This window comes from Ostrea edulis, chromosome 8 (assembly GCF_947568905.1).
Source record: "Ostrea edulis chromosome 8, xbOstEdul1.1, whole genome shotgun sequence".
Taxonomy (NCBI): domain Eukaryota; kingdom Metazoa; phylum Mollusca; class Bivalvia; order Ostreida; family Ostreidae; genus Ostrea; species Ostrea edulis.
In genome coordinates this window covers 65709409-65726707 of record NC_079171.1, presented here as the reverse complement: position 1 = coordinate 65726707, position 17299 = coordinate 65709409, and the positions used below count along the sequence as shown (strand labels likewise).

The 17299-nt window shown below is 33.7% G+C and overlaps 1 protein-coding gene across 1 annotated transcript in view; it reads right to left on the bottom strand.

Moving 5' to 3' along the window:
• Positions 1–4038: 4038 nt before the first annotated feature.
• Positions 4039–17299, bottom strand: part of LOC130049768 (leucine-rich repeat-containing protein 3B-like) — a 314543-nt gene continuing 301282 nt past the window's right edge. The window contains exon 3 of the mRNA XM_056147761.1: positions 4039–4114. Within this exon, the coding sequence (XP_056003736.1) occupies positions 4039–4114 (76 nt within the window). The remainder of the gene's footprint in view (positions 4115–17299) is intronic.

Here is a 17299-nt window from a genome sequence, read left to right as displayed (position 1 = left end):
TAGAGTATCTTTCTTGGTCACGCAAGTAACGTAACAGCGAACGAGATCAGCACTTGGCTGGGTGACCTCTGCACGTTACGAATTGTATATATGCTTCAATGTATGCAATGGAAATACTAAAATACTAATCCTAAAGGTGACTCCTTTACCTAGTTGCTTATTTTAGATCGAAACCAGCAAGATATAGAAACCTGGTCATTATAAAATATTGATTTATACCTGTAACAGAGTAAAAAATAATCGCCAGAATGAATGACGGAATTCAACCTTTTGGGTCGATGCAACTTTCTCAAAATCTATAGGGCGAGGACAAACCAACATTATTTTTATTTGGGCAATATATCTTGAGGTTTTCAATTATAAAATTAGGAGGCTCGTGCAGAATTCTGAAGTTACGGTTAATGTTGACAGGTGTAAACAAGAGGTAACTGAGTGATGGATGCTAATGATTTGTTACTATTGATTTTTTCACAATAATACAATAATAATAACAACAACGGTTATGCTAAATAGCATTGAGGCCCGGTTTAGAGTAGGCCCGCAATATCCCTTGCTTGTCGTAAAGAATGATTAAATGGGGTTGCCCTCGTGTCACAGCAAATTTTGCACGATAAAGATACCTCTCTGTTCAATGTGCCGAGCATAGGCCTAAGTTTTGCAGCCCTTCACCGGCAATGGTGACGTCTCCATATGAGTGAAATATTCTCAAGCGGGACGTTAAACAATAGGGAATCAAACGATATTAAAATTGAATATATTTGTTAATTTATAAGAATTGTTCTTTATTATTTTTTTTATCATGCACTAAGACTAAATTTATTCGGTATACGCTAAGATCGAGTGTGCGTACTATACACTATGGTTTATTTTGTTTGTTGTCTATTTAGATTGATCTTCCTTTCCATAGGAATTTAATTTTCTATCTGAAAGGTGAAGATGATGACCAGTTATCAATCGCATATGTGATATATCGATAAGGGATGTGGTACTTCCCTTTTGGCGATTGATTACACCCCTTGTATATTGAGGGATCCTATTTGTTCAACTCTTAATTTAGTAATCATTACATAGAGTGATCACTTTACATTTTCTTCACCCCTTAATAGAATTGGATTGATTTTGTTCACGATAACATATACTTATTTATAATATTATATTTTATGTCATGAACTACAGACTAGAATTGTTTCTGTTTACTACATTTAGTGTAGACCTGCATTGATTCTGCTTACCGTTTATATTCGCCTATAAGTTGGTCCGCCTATAAGTCGGTTGTAGTTTTTAAGGTTATTTTGTAGGAATTTACCATTGGCCCGCTTGTAAGTCGGTACACTTTTTTTGTCAGAATCGGTTGACAATTTCAAGTCAATGGTCTAGTGTTTTTGCCTATGTTTCAAAAAAAATATTTTCAGAAATTAATAATTATAAGGTGCTCAATATCCAAGCCATATTTGTTTGGGGTTTAAACGCAACCCCTTGATTTATCATCGATAATGATCACTTGTTTACCTAAGCAATTATGATGTCCTAATTAAACAGTACCTGACACCGTGTTTAATTAAAGGCATGCGCCTCGCGAAAATTGTTATTGTGGGATTCCGGTAAAATTCACTGTATCAACATTCGAGATTTTAAGAGTCAAGAAGGATGATCTAAATTATCTGTTAACAGTATTCAATCTTTTACGAAATATATTTCAGCCGGTATACATATGAATATTTCAATATTTAAACGGGTTCGCAATTCAATTTTTGCCGATAAACGAGAGATTTGTTAAATTGAATGAAATAATTAGTTATACCGGTATGTAAATGATTTTTAAAATAAATACTATACACTTAACTAGATAAAATTATGAATATATGTAAATACTTAATTGTATACATAATTTTAAAATACATAAACAATACGATGTGTCTAGATATTTGTGAACAATAATCATTTTTGTAGTAGTGTGTTATAATCGTCCGGAGTTGTTTAAAAAACACTACATATGGGGCTCACGGCGGGTGTGACCGGTCAACAGGGGATGATTACTCCTCCTAGGCACCTGATCCCACCTCTGGTGTGTCCAGGGGTCCGTGTTTGCCCAACTATCTATTTTGCATTGCTTATAGGAGTTATGAGATTGATCACTGTTCGTTATCTTCACCTTGTATTACGCTGCCCAGAAAAATACGAATTTTCTTAGGACGCGTCTATAAGTCGGACATAGAGTTTTGGACCAAATATCTGACTTATAGGCGAGTATATATAATACTATAGACTATATAATATGTACATTTGATATAACGTTTAATTCTGAACACCGAATATGACGTTAACTTTCTCGGTTTACATTACGACTGTTTTTATTTCATATCAACTTGAAATTATTTTGCTTACTAATTATTACAATTAATTTTTACTACTCGAGGAATGAAGAAAATATTGACCTTCATTATACTTTATTTAGAGATATATAACACTTTACAATGTATACAAATGCTTGGGAAACGAGGTTTTGAAAAAAAAATCAAATGAATGAATGGATGTACTAACACAATAGCGTGGAATGGGTAGATTGATTTTGTACTCAGACACCATACACATGATCTAATATGTCATTTGGAATTTTAAAAAAGCTACAGGAATTTAACAGAATGTCACAACATATACCATGACAGCGTTTGGTCTGTAATTTATACTCAGAATTGCGGTCAGCCATTCGTTTCAAACAATCATTCTGCTGAGAAACGGTAATTCATATTGCTTAGACATGGCTTCAGTCAAAACCAAGAGCAAATATCGCGGGTTTATATTGCTGGGTAAAGTAATACATTGTGAGAGAAGTTTGTTAAATGAACAATACACAGTGTCTGTGCTGCATATATACCCTGGTGTTGGAAGACTATCGGCAGTATATGCTTAATCAGCAACCACCTGACATTGTCTGATGTCTTCAAAGCTTTGTCTTTGCTCCATGATCAATTTCGCATTCTTTTGGGATTTACGGAATTAGCTTCTCCACCATCACCTTCCCATATTTATGCAGTAATATTCAACTACCACCTGTGTATGATGTTCAGATATCTCAACTGGTTCGACATGCAAGAACTTGTTCTGCGTCTGGTCAGTTTTTAGATTGGTTTAGGCTACTGACAAACAAGTTGATGATACACGGGTACCCTTTAAAGTCTGCACTTCGCAGATTCCATGATCGTTACATCGAGATAGTTCCAAAAAGAGCCTAGCATTGGGTCAAATCCTGTCTGGCATGTTTCATACTGATTGTTTGTTCGACACACCCATTTTAATTACGGAACATTCCGTTTACCTGATCATGATGTAGAGCTCATGACGGATGTGATCGTTCGACAGGGGATGCTTACTCCTCCTAGGCACCTGACACCACCTCTGGGATTAGTATCCCTTATATGATTTATGAGGTTGATCACCATTCGCTATCTTCACCTTTCATGATAAAGATGACATTGGCTGATGTTCTTTACATGTTTAGTTGCACTTTGTCATGATTGAGAGTTCGACTAGGGAGTAACACCATCGTTTGAAATTAGTGTTATTAGTTTCCATTATTTGTCATTAGAAAACAAACAGTCGAAATCAGTTGGAAAAACACAAGTTATATCGAATATATCACTGAAGAGACATTATTTGTCCAATCGTATCTGCAATAATCTTTGCATTATATATATAACCAGTGAGACTACCTCGGAGCATACAAACGCCTACTATATATTCCTCATTCACATTTCTGTGTAAGATGCATAGGAGGAAAATACTGCGAATCTTCCATAGACGACATGTTCAAAACCTGTACAATATCATTGTCGTGAATATTGTGTGTAGTTTAAACTGACTAGAAATTCAGAAAATTCATCTTGACACGAGTGTACTTGTTTTGTAATTGTGATGAAAATGCGGATGTTTTATTTTACATATTTAAATATGTATTATTGTCATTCGTAAAACGGGCATTATACAGAAACTTTTCCTATTGTTTATTTCTTTTTTTTTTAAAATACAAGTAAAATACACTTACAGATCTTGTAAATTCACCAGACCAGAAAATGCTGTCTCAGGTATCATTGTTATTTGATTCCATTGTAGATTCCTGAAAGAGAAAGAAATGTATACAGTTAATATCAGTAACTGGATAAATGCTATACTGTCTTTGTTTTATTTTCGACAACGGATGACGTGATTCATAATCACACTCTACCTCTTAACAAATGAGCTTGAAAACACGATTACATTACTGTTCAGGCATTTTCAGTAAAGTCATGCTTATAATTTAAAAAGGTGCAATCACATAATTCAATACGCAAGAGGTTGTTCTGCGTGTAGTCAGTTTTTAAATCGCAACAGGCTATTGACAAAGAAGCTGATGATGTAGGGGTTCCAACACTCTAACTTAAAATCAACATTTTGCAAATCATATGGTCGTTGTGATAATCTAGTTCCCCAGCAAAATCTATCATTGGGTCAAATGCTGTCTGATGTGTATCATACCGAATTTTAAACCATTCTTGACACACTGATTATGACTACGGACAATTCCGTTTGCCTGATCAAGATGTAAGGCTCACGGCGGGTGTTATCGGTCGATAGGGGGTGCTAACTCCTCCTAGGCACCTGATCACTAGTAAAGCTAATAGTCCGGGGGATCTATTTTGTATGTCTTAGACGAGTTATGAGATTGATCACTGTTCATTATATTCGCCTATTCATGGGTTAATAAAAACGCGTTTTGGTTTGTTGAGAAATAAATAAATAAAGTAAACATTAACGACAAACTGATAACTCAACTGCATGACAAATGGGATGATTTCAGCTTCTCCATCATCAACTTACAATAGTTATGTAGCATTATCACCTTCATATGGTGTTTATATATCTCAACTGATTCGATATCCAAGAGCTTGTTCTGTTTATAATCAGTTTTTAAATCGAGGTAAGCTTCTGACGAACAAGTTGATGGTACAGGGATTTCATCAGTATCGATTGAAGTCGGCTTTTTGTAAATTATATTTTCGTCATAACGATTTAATTCGTCAATAGAACATAGCACTGGGTCAAATGATGTTTGACGTGTTTCATACCGATTGTTAAGCTGTTCTTGCACACTGAATTTGACTGCGCATAATTCCGTTTACCTGAACATGATATATGGCTCACGGCGGGTGTGACTGGCCGATATGGGATGCTTACTCCTCCAAGGTACCTGATACCACTTTTGGTCTCACCAGGGATCCGTACTTGGCCAACTATTTATTTTGTATTGCTTTTAGGATTTATGAGATTGATCCTTATTCGTTATCTTCACCTTTCATGATACGTAATGCGTAACCATTGCATAGCGTTAACTGCAACTTTCACAAATGTTTTCTAGACAACGTTGGTATATAAAAGAACTTAACAATGTGATCGGCTATAGTCAAGCATCACCATTGCGTGTGATGAACCTGATTACCGACGGTATTTCTACTTTCATGTTACCTCTACGTATCCATAATACGTGAAATCGGATATTAAGTCGAGGAGGTAAATATAGCAGACTTATATATTCTCTCATGTAATAGTGTCCTCTGAAATTAACTGTACATCATGACAGAATTAAAAGTGAGATAACGAACATTCATCAATTTTCTAACTCCCATCAGTTTGTAGCATATGTACATCAATTGTTTTTTCTTCACATTTCGTTCATCGTTCGCTCATCATGCATTCTTTAGTAGGGACAAATAAAATTCAACTGTGTCAGTACAAGGTGAAGATAACAATTATTGACCAATCGAATAGCTCTTATCAAGACATGTGCTTTTTATGTTGTTGTGTTTTTGTTTCTTTTTGTTTTTGTTTTTTGTTTTGTTGGGGCTTTTTTTCTTGCACTTCAAGCATTATTTCTATTTTTCGCTGGATGGCACGGTAATATTTTGCATTATGTATATTTAAGAATCCATGTTTCGTTTCGTCATATATTTATATTAACATTTAACGTTCATGACCTTCTCATTGGTGATTATCTAGCGTATCAGAAACCACCACTAGTATGTATCCTAAGCTTTGTTCTGTCATGATTAAAATCACTTTATTGGAGCACAACAATATATAGTTTACGCTTGCTTCAGACCACACCGAAGACATACAATGCCTTGTTCAAGAAGTTTGTGATTAAAACTGTGTTCAATAAAACAACGTATATTTATCAATAAAACAAAGATTTTAAGAAAGACAATATTGCAGTACTGTGCATCTTAGTGTATTTCGCACTGCTTTACGTCACAACAAACTTTAATTCACAATGTACAGGGTTATAATGACATTGTAGTGAACATGTTACAACATTTGCCATTAACGATATTTCAAACTGCCAATTTCTAAATTTGTTTACTAATGTCGTGAAAGGATTATACTTATTTTGGTATCATACAAGTATCCAATGTCAATAAATAATATATGCTACAGTGATTTTGTCTTATATTATAACCATATAATCTCTATTTATGTATGTAAGCCTTTAGAGTAAGAAAACTAATAACGTATGTACAACAACTTGTTGGAGTGTAAATAGCTTGCTGAGATTAGTGTAAACATGCATCTATGTGGATGTTGCTGGGGAAGGTATGACTTATACTAGTTATTTTAACATCAACATCGCTAGAGAGAAATGTCATTAAATTTAATAATATTTTGATGTTTCTCCTCGAATACCAACCGAGGTAACTTTAAACTATACGATGACAGAATCATAGATTATCAATTTACTAAATCTACTAAGTTCGGGAACTCTAAACATAGTTAAGAATTTGGCAGAATGGTAACTGAATATACCATACTAAACAGACCATATATTATCCGGCGTCCAGGCTGGTGATAAAAGTTACGGAAGAGAAAGCGTTGTCCCGCGCAGACAAGAGGTGTTTGAACATTTTTTTCGGGTTTTTATTTGGTGAAACTGTATATTTCAATTAACCCTTCACAGAAAACGTACTTCATTTTATTGCTTTACATCACAACCATCCTACAAAGATCCACTCATCACGCTACTAGTTGTACATTCCTACTGCAATGCTACACAATATCATTAGGCAGTTAGAGTAAACATTCCATAGACATATGCTATTCACAAGCATACAGCTATGTATCAAAGTATTTCTTAGAATGAGAGATGATTGATTGAATGATTTGTATATTGTTTACCATCCCGCTCGGGAATATTTTACTCCTATGTATAAGTCACCATTGCCCGTGAGGGGCTGCACAATTTAGGTATATGCTCGACGCATACTACCTTTGAGCAGGGAAATGTTTATCCTATCACACCTGCTGTGACATAGAACCTCGGGTTTTGCCGTCTCATCTGAGGGACCGTCCAATACAGTCGCCTCTTACGACAACCAAGGGTGGGTATTGATGATCAGTGATCGATATAATGACTCCCATACGCAATGCAACATATAGAGCTGGGCAAACATGAATCATTTGAATAAGGGATATTTCTTGGGTTTTTTTTTTTTTGTATAACATCTCGGTAATACCAATCTGTAGCACTTTTGCACTTCGGCATCGGAATCTCTAAGGCTATACCCTCACACAAGAATATGCAATAAAGAACCGTCTTTGTGTTTATGTTCTTGATTTTTTTTGGGGGGGGGGGGAAACTACAGGTATTCAACCGTGTTTAGTTAGCCACTTGTCCTTACTGGTTCGAAACAGTGAACCCATGTTTCGTCACCAGTAACAGTGTTTGCAAATTGTTTCTGATTGAGTTTGGGAAATATTTTGATCAATTGCTTAGCCGTTGTACGCGTACCCTTATGCGAGTATATGAGGTGTCCAGCTGGCAGAAATCAAAGTACGCTTCAAAATGAAATGCACCCGCGATAGCAATACGTCTATTGCTTTGGAAATATCACGATTTGTGTATCTGTCATTACTTTTAATTATTTTCTTGAACTTTTGAGAAATGTTGACTAAAATGTGGGAATCATCAGAAAAATACACACAGAACGTGAGTATGATCGATTCTACACAGTGAGTAACATCTGGTTTACATTTCAAATTAAATATTATGTAATCTGGTATTATTCGAAGTCATTTCAGCATTATAAATCGAATTCCGTGAAAAGACAATCACATAAAATAATATTTCTATTTATCACACAACAAGCCTAAATCCAACCCTCGGTTCACTTATCTAATAAGTAAAGGACAATTCGTTCATTGTCAATTTGTTACATACGATATCTACATGATCCAGCTGCCAAGCAGTTGACGACTTAGTCATACGACGATAGAATTTACTATAGGATGACTTGAAGGAACACTTTTAAAACCCCTTGAACACCGACATATTTGTCAATAGCCTGCCTACTTGCAATCAATCGTTCAAAATAACTTTGGTAAATACTAAACACAACCACTAGGAAGCTAATATTAAAGTGATATTGGAGTTCCACAATTAACATATATTTAAGAAGACAATTGCCACTTCTCAGTCAACCCACTTTTTTGTATTGATACGCGAATTGTCGCTGATAAAAAAAATACCAGATAATTTTCTGATGCAGTTCAGTAACCCTTCAATCAACTGAATAATTGGAACATTCAGGTAGTTTTCAGTGATCATTCATTCACTGTCAACTTTTCATCCAGTCATCATTTACCGACCATTCGTCCATATTTATGGTATATTTTACTCACACTTGATTAAGTTTTAAGTCAGCCTTCAGTAATCAATAAGCTAATTTTAATTATTATTCACTCAACTTCTAGCTATCATGTATTCAGATAAAATGAATTCACAGTTATCCAATAACCCTTTAGTTTGTCACTAACCTGACTGTTATATGTCAATCAGCTGATAGTGAACATTTAATGACCTTTCAGTTATTATTCAATATAAATTCCTTCGTTTTTTTAATTAATTTGTCAAAGATACAATATATTGCATTATAGATCGATGTGTATCCATGTATGACATTTAGTCATCTACGTATATTTTTGATTTATGAATATCCATATGTAGTATGGCAGTCGCTCCCTCTTGTGATCATATTCTTTTATACTTTATCCTTGTTATAAAAGTCAACTCTCTGCATCAAACACGTTTGACAGCACTTGACCCAATAACATGTTTGTGTGGCAAATCGGATCGTTGAAACGACCATACAGTTTGTGAAATGCTGACTTTAAACGAAACTGTTGAAATCACTGATATTTGACGTTATTTTCAGTGTCCTTCCTTGATTAAAACTGATTATAAATCAAAGGCAGCCTATATAAAATCAAAGGCTAATTGGATAAAGTATGGAAAAAAAATGTTAATAGTATTTTAAATCTTGAATAAAAGCATTAAAACAATGATGGAATACGAAAAAAGATGTAGAGGGTAATAAAACACCATATACCAATTACGAAATCTAGGGTCAGCTATGAAAGGCGATCATTACGAACAGTGATCAATCTCATAACTCCTATAATCAATACAAAGTAGATAGTTGGACAAGCAAGGACCCCTGGACACATCAATGATGGGATCAGGTGTCTAAAAGGAGTAAGCACTCCTTGTCGATTTTAATGAAAACCTGTGTTCTTCGGAAAAGCAAAATGAAGATAAAATCAAAAATTACATTGCAGAAACAAATAATGAAAATAAACTAAAAGATGTGAAAAAATATATGCAATAGTCTCCCATTTTTATCCGAATACGGAATCAAAAATATAAAAAACAATAAATCTCCAGGTACAAATGCTAGAAGAGTTAAATTTTACAAAAAATTCCGGAATGATATAAAGCATTATTTCTTCAATTGTTTGATACAATCCTCTGAAAGCTTCCAAAATCACAGAGTCTGCCAATAATAAGTTTTATCTATAAAGAAATGTGAAAAGTCAAATGTTAGAAATTGCAGTCCAATTAGTCTAATAAATTGCAATTATAAAATGCTTGCATTTCTTTTGGATAAACACTTACACACAGTAATATCAAAACTTATAAATATAAACCAATCCGCATATATTAAAGACAGATAAATAGGGAACAATTGTCGACTAATTCAAGATATTTTGACTACTGTAAAGTTGATAACAAAGATGACATTTTATTATTTTTAGATTTCGAAAAACATTTTATACCATAGAATATGGTTTTAAGATTGAAACTTTAAAAGCTTTAAATTTTTGGAACAGTTTACATATCTAAAACTTTTAAAATGACTATTCGGTATTCGTCAATAATGTCCAATATCAGCATCACTGTTCATCATCACAACAGATATGTCAGTTACAAGAATTAGATCTTCTGACACAATACATAGTTTTGAAATTGGAATTAACAAAGAGAAAAAAAATACAACATGCGGCTGATTCCATAAGCCCCTTAAAGGACGTACAGTCAGTAATACAAGTAATTAACACAGTGAAACAATTATCTGGATTCACAGGTCCAAAGCTTAATCTAAAGAAATCAGAATGTATATACCTAGGCTCTTTACAAAACACATGTGAACAGATAGAAAATGTAATTACAACAAATAATCCAGTTAAACACTTGGTATGTTTATAGGATATAACAAAAGATTGTGTCCAAAAAAAATCGGATAGGAGCAATTAATAAAATTAGTAGCATACTCGATAACTTGGGAAAAGAAATTTGACAATTTTTGGCAAAAAGAAATAATCAATAATCTCATTATTTCTAAATTGCAATGCAATGCGTCAATATTTTTCAATCTCCCTGATGAAATATTTAAGGAACTGAACAGTAAGATATTTGATTTTTTTATGTACTACCGGGGGAAGAATCAAAATATATACACGTAGTGGAAAGGAATTGAAAAATGTTGAATCCATTTTTTTTTCATTAAAAGCGTCTTGGATTGCACACCTGCTAAGTACTAAACCCAGTCTCTTCACATTTCTTGAACATAATTTTCAAAAAGATTGATTGAATGTTGCTTGCTTAACGTCTCCCTCGAGAATTTTACATTCGCGTGGAAACGTCACCAAGACCGGTGAAGGGCTATAATTTAGACCTATGCTCGTCTCCTACGGCCATTGCGTAGTAAAGGTTCTTTAGCGTGCCACACTTACTGTGAGAAGGGTCATCCGTTTTTAAGGTCATCTCCGAAGACTCGTGACATTCACACCTGACGCCGAACGCTTGGCGATGGAACTGCCACTAACTGTTTTAACGACTTAGGTCTGTCGCGGCCGGGATTCGAACCCCGCCCTTCCGCATGCGGGGCAAACGATCTAACCACTCGGCCATCGCGGGGCTTTTTTTTCAAAAAGAAAATTTATCACTGAGATATATAATTAAAACAAACTTAAGAAATGTGAAAGAATATAAAGATATTACATTTCCGGCGTTGTTCTATTAACAAATATTTTGCGCTTTTAACAAAACCACAATTATTAAATATATATATATGCCTACTTTAGACGAATCCTCATCTTTACCAATTTAGAAAAATAACTTATTTCAGTTCAAAAACCATCCAATTCATTTCCCTAATCTGGTCATGTCAGGAGTTTTATACACCAAAGATTTCTATGATAAAAATGGTGCATTTAGAGATTTAAAATATTTTCAAGATTCAATCTCTCATAGAAACAATATTATCTTTGAATACTATATTTTAAAAACAATGTTCAACCGCTTTACCCGGATATTCAACTGCAAAAAGACTTCCCGTATTAATATTAACGACAACCGGTCGACAGGGGATGCTTACTCCTTCTAGGCACATGACCCCACCCCTGGTGTATCCATGGGTCCGTGTTTGCCTAACTATCTTTTTTATATTGCTTGTAGAAGTTGAGAGACTGACCACTGTTCGTTATATTCACCTTTCATTCATGTATTATTTAAAGGTGAGGACTTTGTCAATATATTGAATATTAAATCATCTTTTTTATATAACATTTTAGTTGATAACAAATTTACTAAGTAAATTACATAAATATTTGAACGGAAAGGTTTGATATACCAAAATATTGATGAAAGACAATTAATCTACTAAAAGTCGAAAAAAATTCAGATAAAGATATATCAGAGTTTAACTATCAATTGTTATATAAAATTTTGAATAAAGATTTGAATGTTAGCAAATGGAATCCAACAATACAAAAATATTGTGAAAACTTGCGAAATTGAAAACATAGAACACCTTATATCTGCCGGCAGAACGTCTAAAAGAATATGAAAACGGATTAGCAATGTATTAAATATTGACATATCTTGAAAAGATATCGTCATAGGATTGTATAATGAAACAAATCTATCAGAGGATCTTAGTACTTTTTTTTTCTTTCATTGCACTGACAATTTATAAATTTAAAATGAATTATAGACTAACTGAACCCCCTAGTAACAGTGAACATTAATATATATCAGTGAAACAGGCTCTAAGTACATATTGATACATTGTAGAACAATTATATTCAAATATATGTATTGAAGCTATATTTAAGTTTGTATATGAGAGGCCCGGTTTGGAGGAATACGGCTCCTTTGCAATTTGTTTAACTGGAGGCAGAGTATTGGTGTATCTGGTAGTGTGCCTTACAGGAAAACGAAGGTAACCGTCCATGTGGTAAACAATAGCTTTGTATTACTTCAATCTAATATTGTAAACTCTATTGTATACCATTGGGAACACATTTAAAATTAGAATATAATTGATATCAACATATTTTTCCTCCTTTAGCACAACATTGTTTTATATATTGCACTACACATTCATTAATATATAATATATATTTGAATATGTAGAACTGTAAAGAAGTAATATGCATGATTGATTTACATATTTGTTGATCTTGCATTAAATAGCATATATAACAACTGATTATACGCAAGGTATACATTTATGCAACGGATTCATGTTTATTAACTTCATAATTCATAAATGGACACCTTGTGCAGTTGATGGTGAAATGTTGGTACATACATATGGGAAGTTCACGATGAAGAAACATTTTTTTCATAATGATAAGTGGCATTTCAATTACCATCAACAGTTATATTAATCGAACTATTTAACAGTGACCTAATAGTGGAGTTCACTGGGATTTATAGAATCGAAATATAAATGAAAATAACTAATGTTTATAAATAAAACGTCGTCGACATATTTAAATGTCAAGATTACGACTACAATAAAATACATATTCCATGTACCAGTTAATTAATTGAATGTTTTTCTCTTCAGAATATGAACGTAATAAAGGAGCAATATTCCCATCGTGGAAAATACAAGAAAATGTTGAAAGACCTGATTACCAAGTACCACAAAGACATTGGTAATAAGGGACCCCAACTTCTTTTCTCATATCAACATCAGAGTACGCGCGCGTAAAATCAAGTTGGTGTTCGACACAGTTATTTTTGAAAGACTGATCACTTGGTGCATATATATCATTGTACTATATTTGTTGAAGAAGCAACTGTTCATGGTGGCAGACAAATCGAGTAATTAAGTGTCCACGAGACCCTGAAAAGTCATACGCTTTTATGCTGTTGACTATAAATTATTTTTGTGATTTCTAATTCAGTAAAAGTTATTCAGAATATTTTAAGATCCACAGTTGATTTAATCTACTTCTGTTGTATGTTGTAGCACAACAGGATTCAAATTACTCTATGACAGCTCCTAATAGCTTCGTGAAGAGCAAAAACAGGGGTTTGATAATACATACACTGGATCCATCTAGGTACTTTTGTAAGAGTTTATGAAGTCTGCAAGCAGAGCATAGGTAAGGTATCTATAGTTTTTCAATTCGTTACATTGTCTTGGTTATGAAATATATTTAAAACTGAATAATGATTTGAACGAAACTGGTCTTTTGAAAGAGCAAGGGAGACGTAAATATGATTATAAAATGTGAAATTAATGGGAAATTAGCTTAAAATGCAGTTGTAATGATGAGTCGTATAAACAAACACAATGTTGGCGTGTTTTTATTTCAGGTGGAACTAAAACATTTTCCTTATTGAATCTATCTGATTTTACCACTTCTAATTTACTAAATACAGGCGAATATATGTCACATATTTTTCATTCCCGTTGTCTAAAATGTGATTTAAATATTCCTTTGATAGGTTCTGTCAACCTATTTTATTTGGACACAAGTGCTTCCCTTTCATATTTAGTTCATAGTCTGGGCACAATTTTTGACCGACTACATAATAGGGATCCAATGGTTTTCCAACTGAGAGACCGATTTTTTTTTCAATAGATGGCCTATCAAACTAAGTGATTTTAGGTCTGTATTCGAAATAATATCAGCATAACCAGTTATGACATGCCCTATACTTGACATAATACGAATATCAAAGCATATAGGCGGTTTATGCAGAGATAGGTCTATATCTAGACTTCATAAAGTTGGTTTGTAATTAAAACGCCTGGATACAGTAAGGGAAACATATTTGGAAATGCAGGGAAATATCAAACTCTACTGAAAAACAATACTGGATATTTCAATGACGAGAGATGTTGTTGATGTATAAGCATGTTACATAATTGTGTTGAATAATTGGTTGCTGCGTCTCCTAACCTCCGTAAGTCAAGATATGCGCAAAATATGTTCATTGTCATCAGAGGTATGTGTGATAAAAACAAAAACTTTAAAACTGGTAGAAATACTGTGAAATTATATCGAATATGAATGTTCCTATCTTCAATGCCCAAAGCATCTCTCTTTATTACAAAGCCAAAGTAGGATGACACACTATTTAATAATTTATATATTTACATAGATATGGCTTCCATACTCCTTCTACACACCTGATCTCACCTGTGGTATACTCAGGGGTCCGTGTTTGCCTGACTCTCTATTTCGTATTGCTTACAGGGGTTATGGGATTGATCACTTGTTCGTTATAGGAGATCAGGTGCCTAGGAGGAGTAAGCATTCCCTCTCGACTGGTCACACCCACCGTGAGGCCTATATATTATCATATCAAGGGAATTATCTGCAGTCAAAATCAGTGTAACCAAAAACGGCTCAACAGTCGATACGGAATAAGTCAGACAGCATTTGACTCAATCATATATTGCATTGTTAATCTAGATTGCTATGACGACAATATCTCTCACATATTATTTAGAACATGTTGGAGGAAGGGTAGACATCAATGCCAGTAGATATTATACATAATGTTATTGATAGGACAATGCACAAAAAACCTATACATAAGACAACAACTGAACGTCAAGCTCTATATATTGAGATATTAGACATGATTTCTAAACATGGTTTGACCATAAGTCACCCCTGACCAACCGAGCTTGTTAAATGATAGGTCCAATCGGGTAAATTTTGTTTACTAATCGGACTTACCGTGTTTAAAAAAAATCGAATTCAAATTCATATTGTTTCACTGGGTATTTTATTTCAAACATTTCGGTTGAGCATCACTGACTAAACATAAATTTGTCGAAATGTGCATCTGGTGCATCAAAATTGGTACCGTATATTTTTTACATTATGACCCCTGGATCGAGGCCTCTGCTGGTGAACTGTTAGTCCTCGAGGGTATCTACAGCCCATTAGTAAAGTACATCACTACTAGCTTGAATATTAGGATGTATATTTGATTGCTGTTAGAAATTCATTTCAAAATTAAGGATTATCTCCCTCACGCACAGCTCCTATCCTTGTACGAATTTGACTCCACTTTTTTGGCACACTGTTTTTGCCTATAATAGCTCTAGAAAGTCGTTGTTATTTAGGATTTCAAACATTTCGGTTGAGCATCACTGAAGATACATAGTTTGTCGAAATGTGCATCTGGTGCATCAAAATTGGTACCGTATACGTTTTACACCTAACAAGAGAATAAGTGGAAGGTATTTGTGAACATATGTAAAATGCGTGATAACACAATATGTATTCTTAGTTGTAATAAATAAGTCGCAGTCGGAAGTGATGTTTACGACAAATACTCGTTGTTAATCAAAATCAAAAAGTGTGTAGATTTTGTCTGGTATAGATATATGAAAGGTAAAATTGATCTCATTGTAATTCAACACAGTTTATTTCCATTTAATGCAAGGGATTTTTGTTGAAATTAATAGTAACGTTTTACAGCTGTGTTTCCATTTAATGTAGGTCGCGGGTTTACAGACCTTTTTCTCTCACTCGAAAACCTCATCTGAAAATTTGACCGATGTATCTTGACAGTGCATATACTACTCTGTGAAAATTGTTTTTCATTCAACAGCATGGTTTGTTTTAGTAACTACGTCTTCAACGTATCATTGTTTTAACGATAGTGACACTGTTTTCCATTTAATTATATAGAAAATAATAGTGATTGACTTTATTCATTACGTAATTCAACATAAAATAAACATAATTTGGTGCTGTTCATTTTGATAATATTAATATCATAGCGAAACAAAAAAATAATTTGAAAAAATATTTATAAACAAAAAGTATGGGGTATTCGTGTTCGTTTTTCAAAGACAAAGATGTCAAAGTTTGATAAAAACCATCAAAGCAATCGTTTTTAACAAATAACGGTATAAATATTCGCGACGTCATTCAACAACGTTATTCATTTACTTTTTATGCATCACTTCATAAAGAACTCAAAACAACGTTATTGATTTCTGGTTTTGAAGGGGAAATATCAAATATGTGTGGACAAGATAATCATTATTTACAAAATGTATATCGCAAAATTTCTCAATATATATAAATGTGTACATATATTGTGCTCTATATCTAAATTGTGTTTCGCGGCTAATAAATGATTTTTTTCTTCTTTTGCTATCGCATGATCGCAGTAACAATGAATTAACTGATATAGCCGGCATGCAATAGTGTAATTTTATTTTTGAATCCCATTAAGGTTACATTTTAATTTCAGATACATGTAGGTTAATCATGTCGTAATACTCTATGTAGATTTACAACTACAGTTGTTTCTATTTTACAATATATTTATGTTCATTTAACACCCCTCCCCCACAAACACATAGACATGCTCAATTTCCCGAGCCAAACAACCCCTCAAAACATAAACGCGGTGTAAAACTATAATTATTTTAAACTTGTATTGCAGATTCACTTGAAACGTCAGCTACTTGTTCTAATTTTCGATCAACTTCACATTCTTGTTCTTTATACATTTAGAGTATTAAGCCTGTTGCAGTGTTTGAAATAACCGTGTGCCCGACCGCCCAAGAAGCATTTATTTTACCACGGGCGAATACATTTCTTAGTATAATCGCCCGATCGTACGTGATAAAATTTCTGCTAACTGATATTTAGATGAATC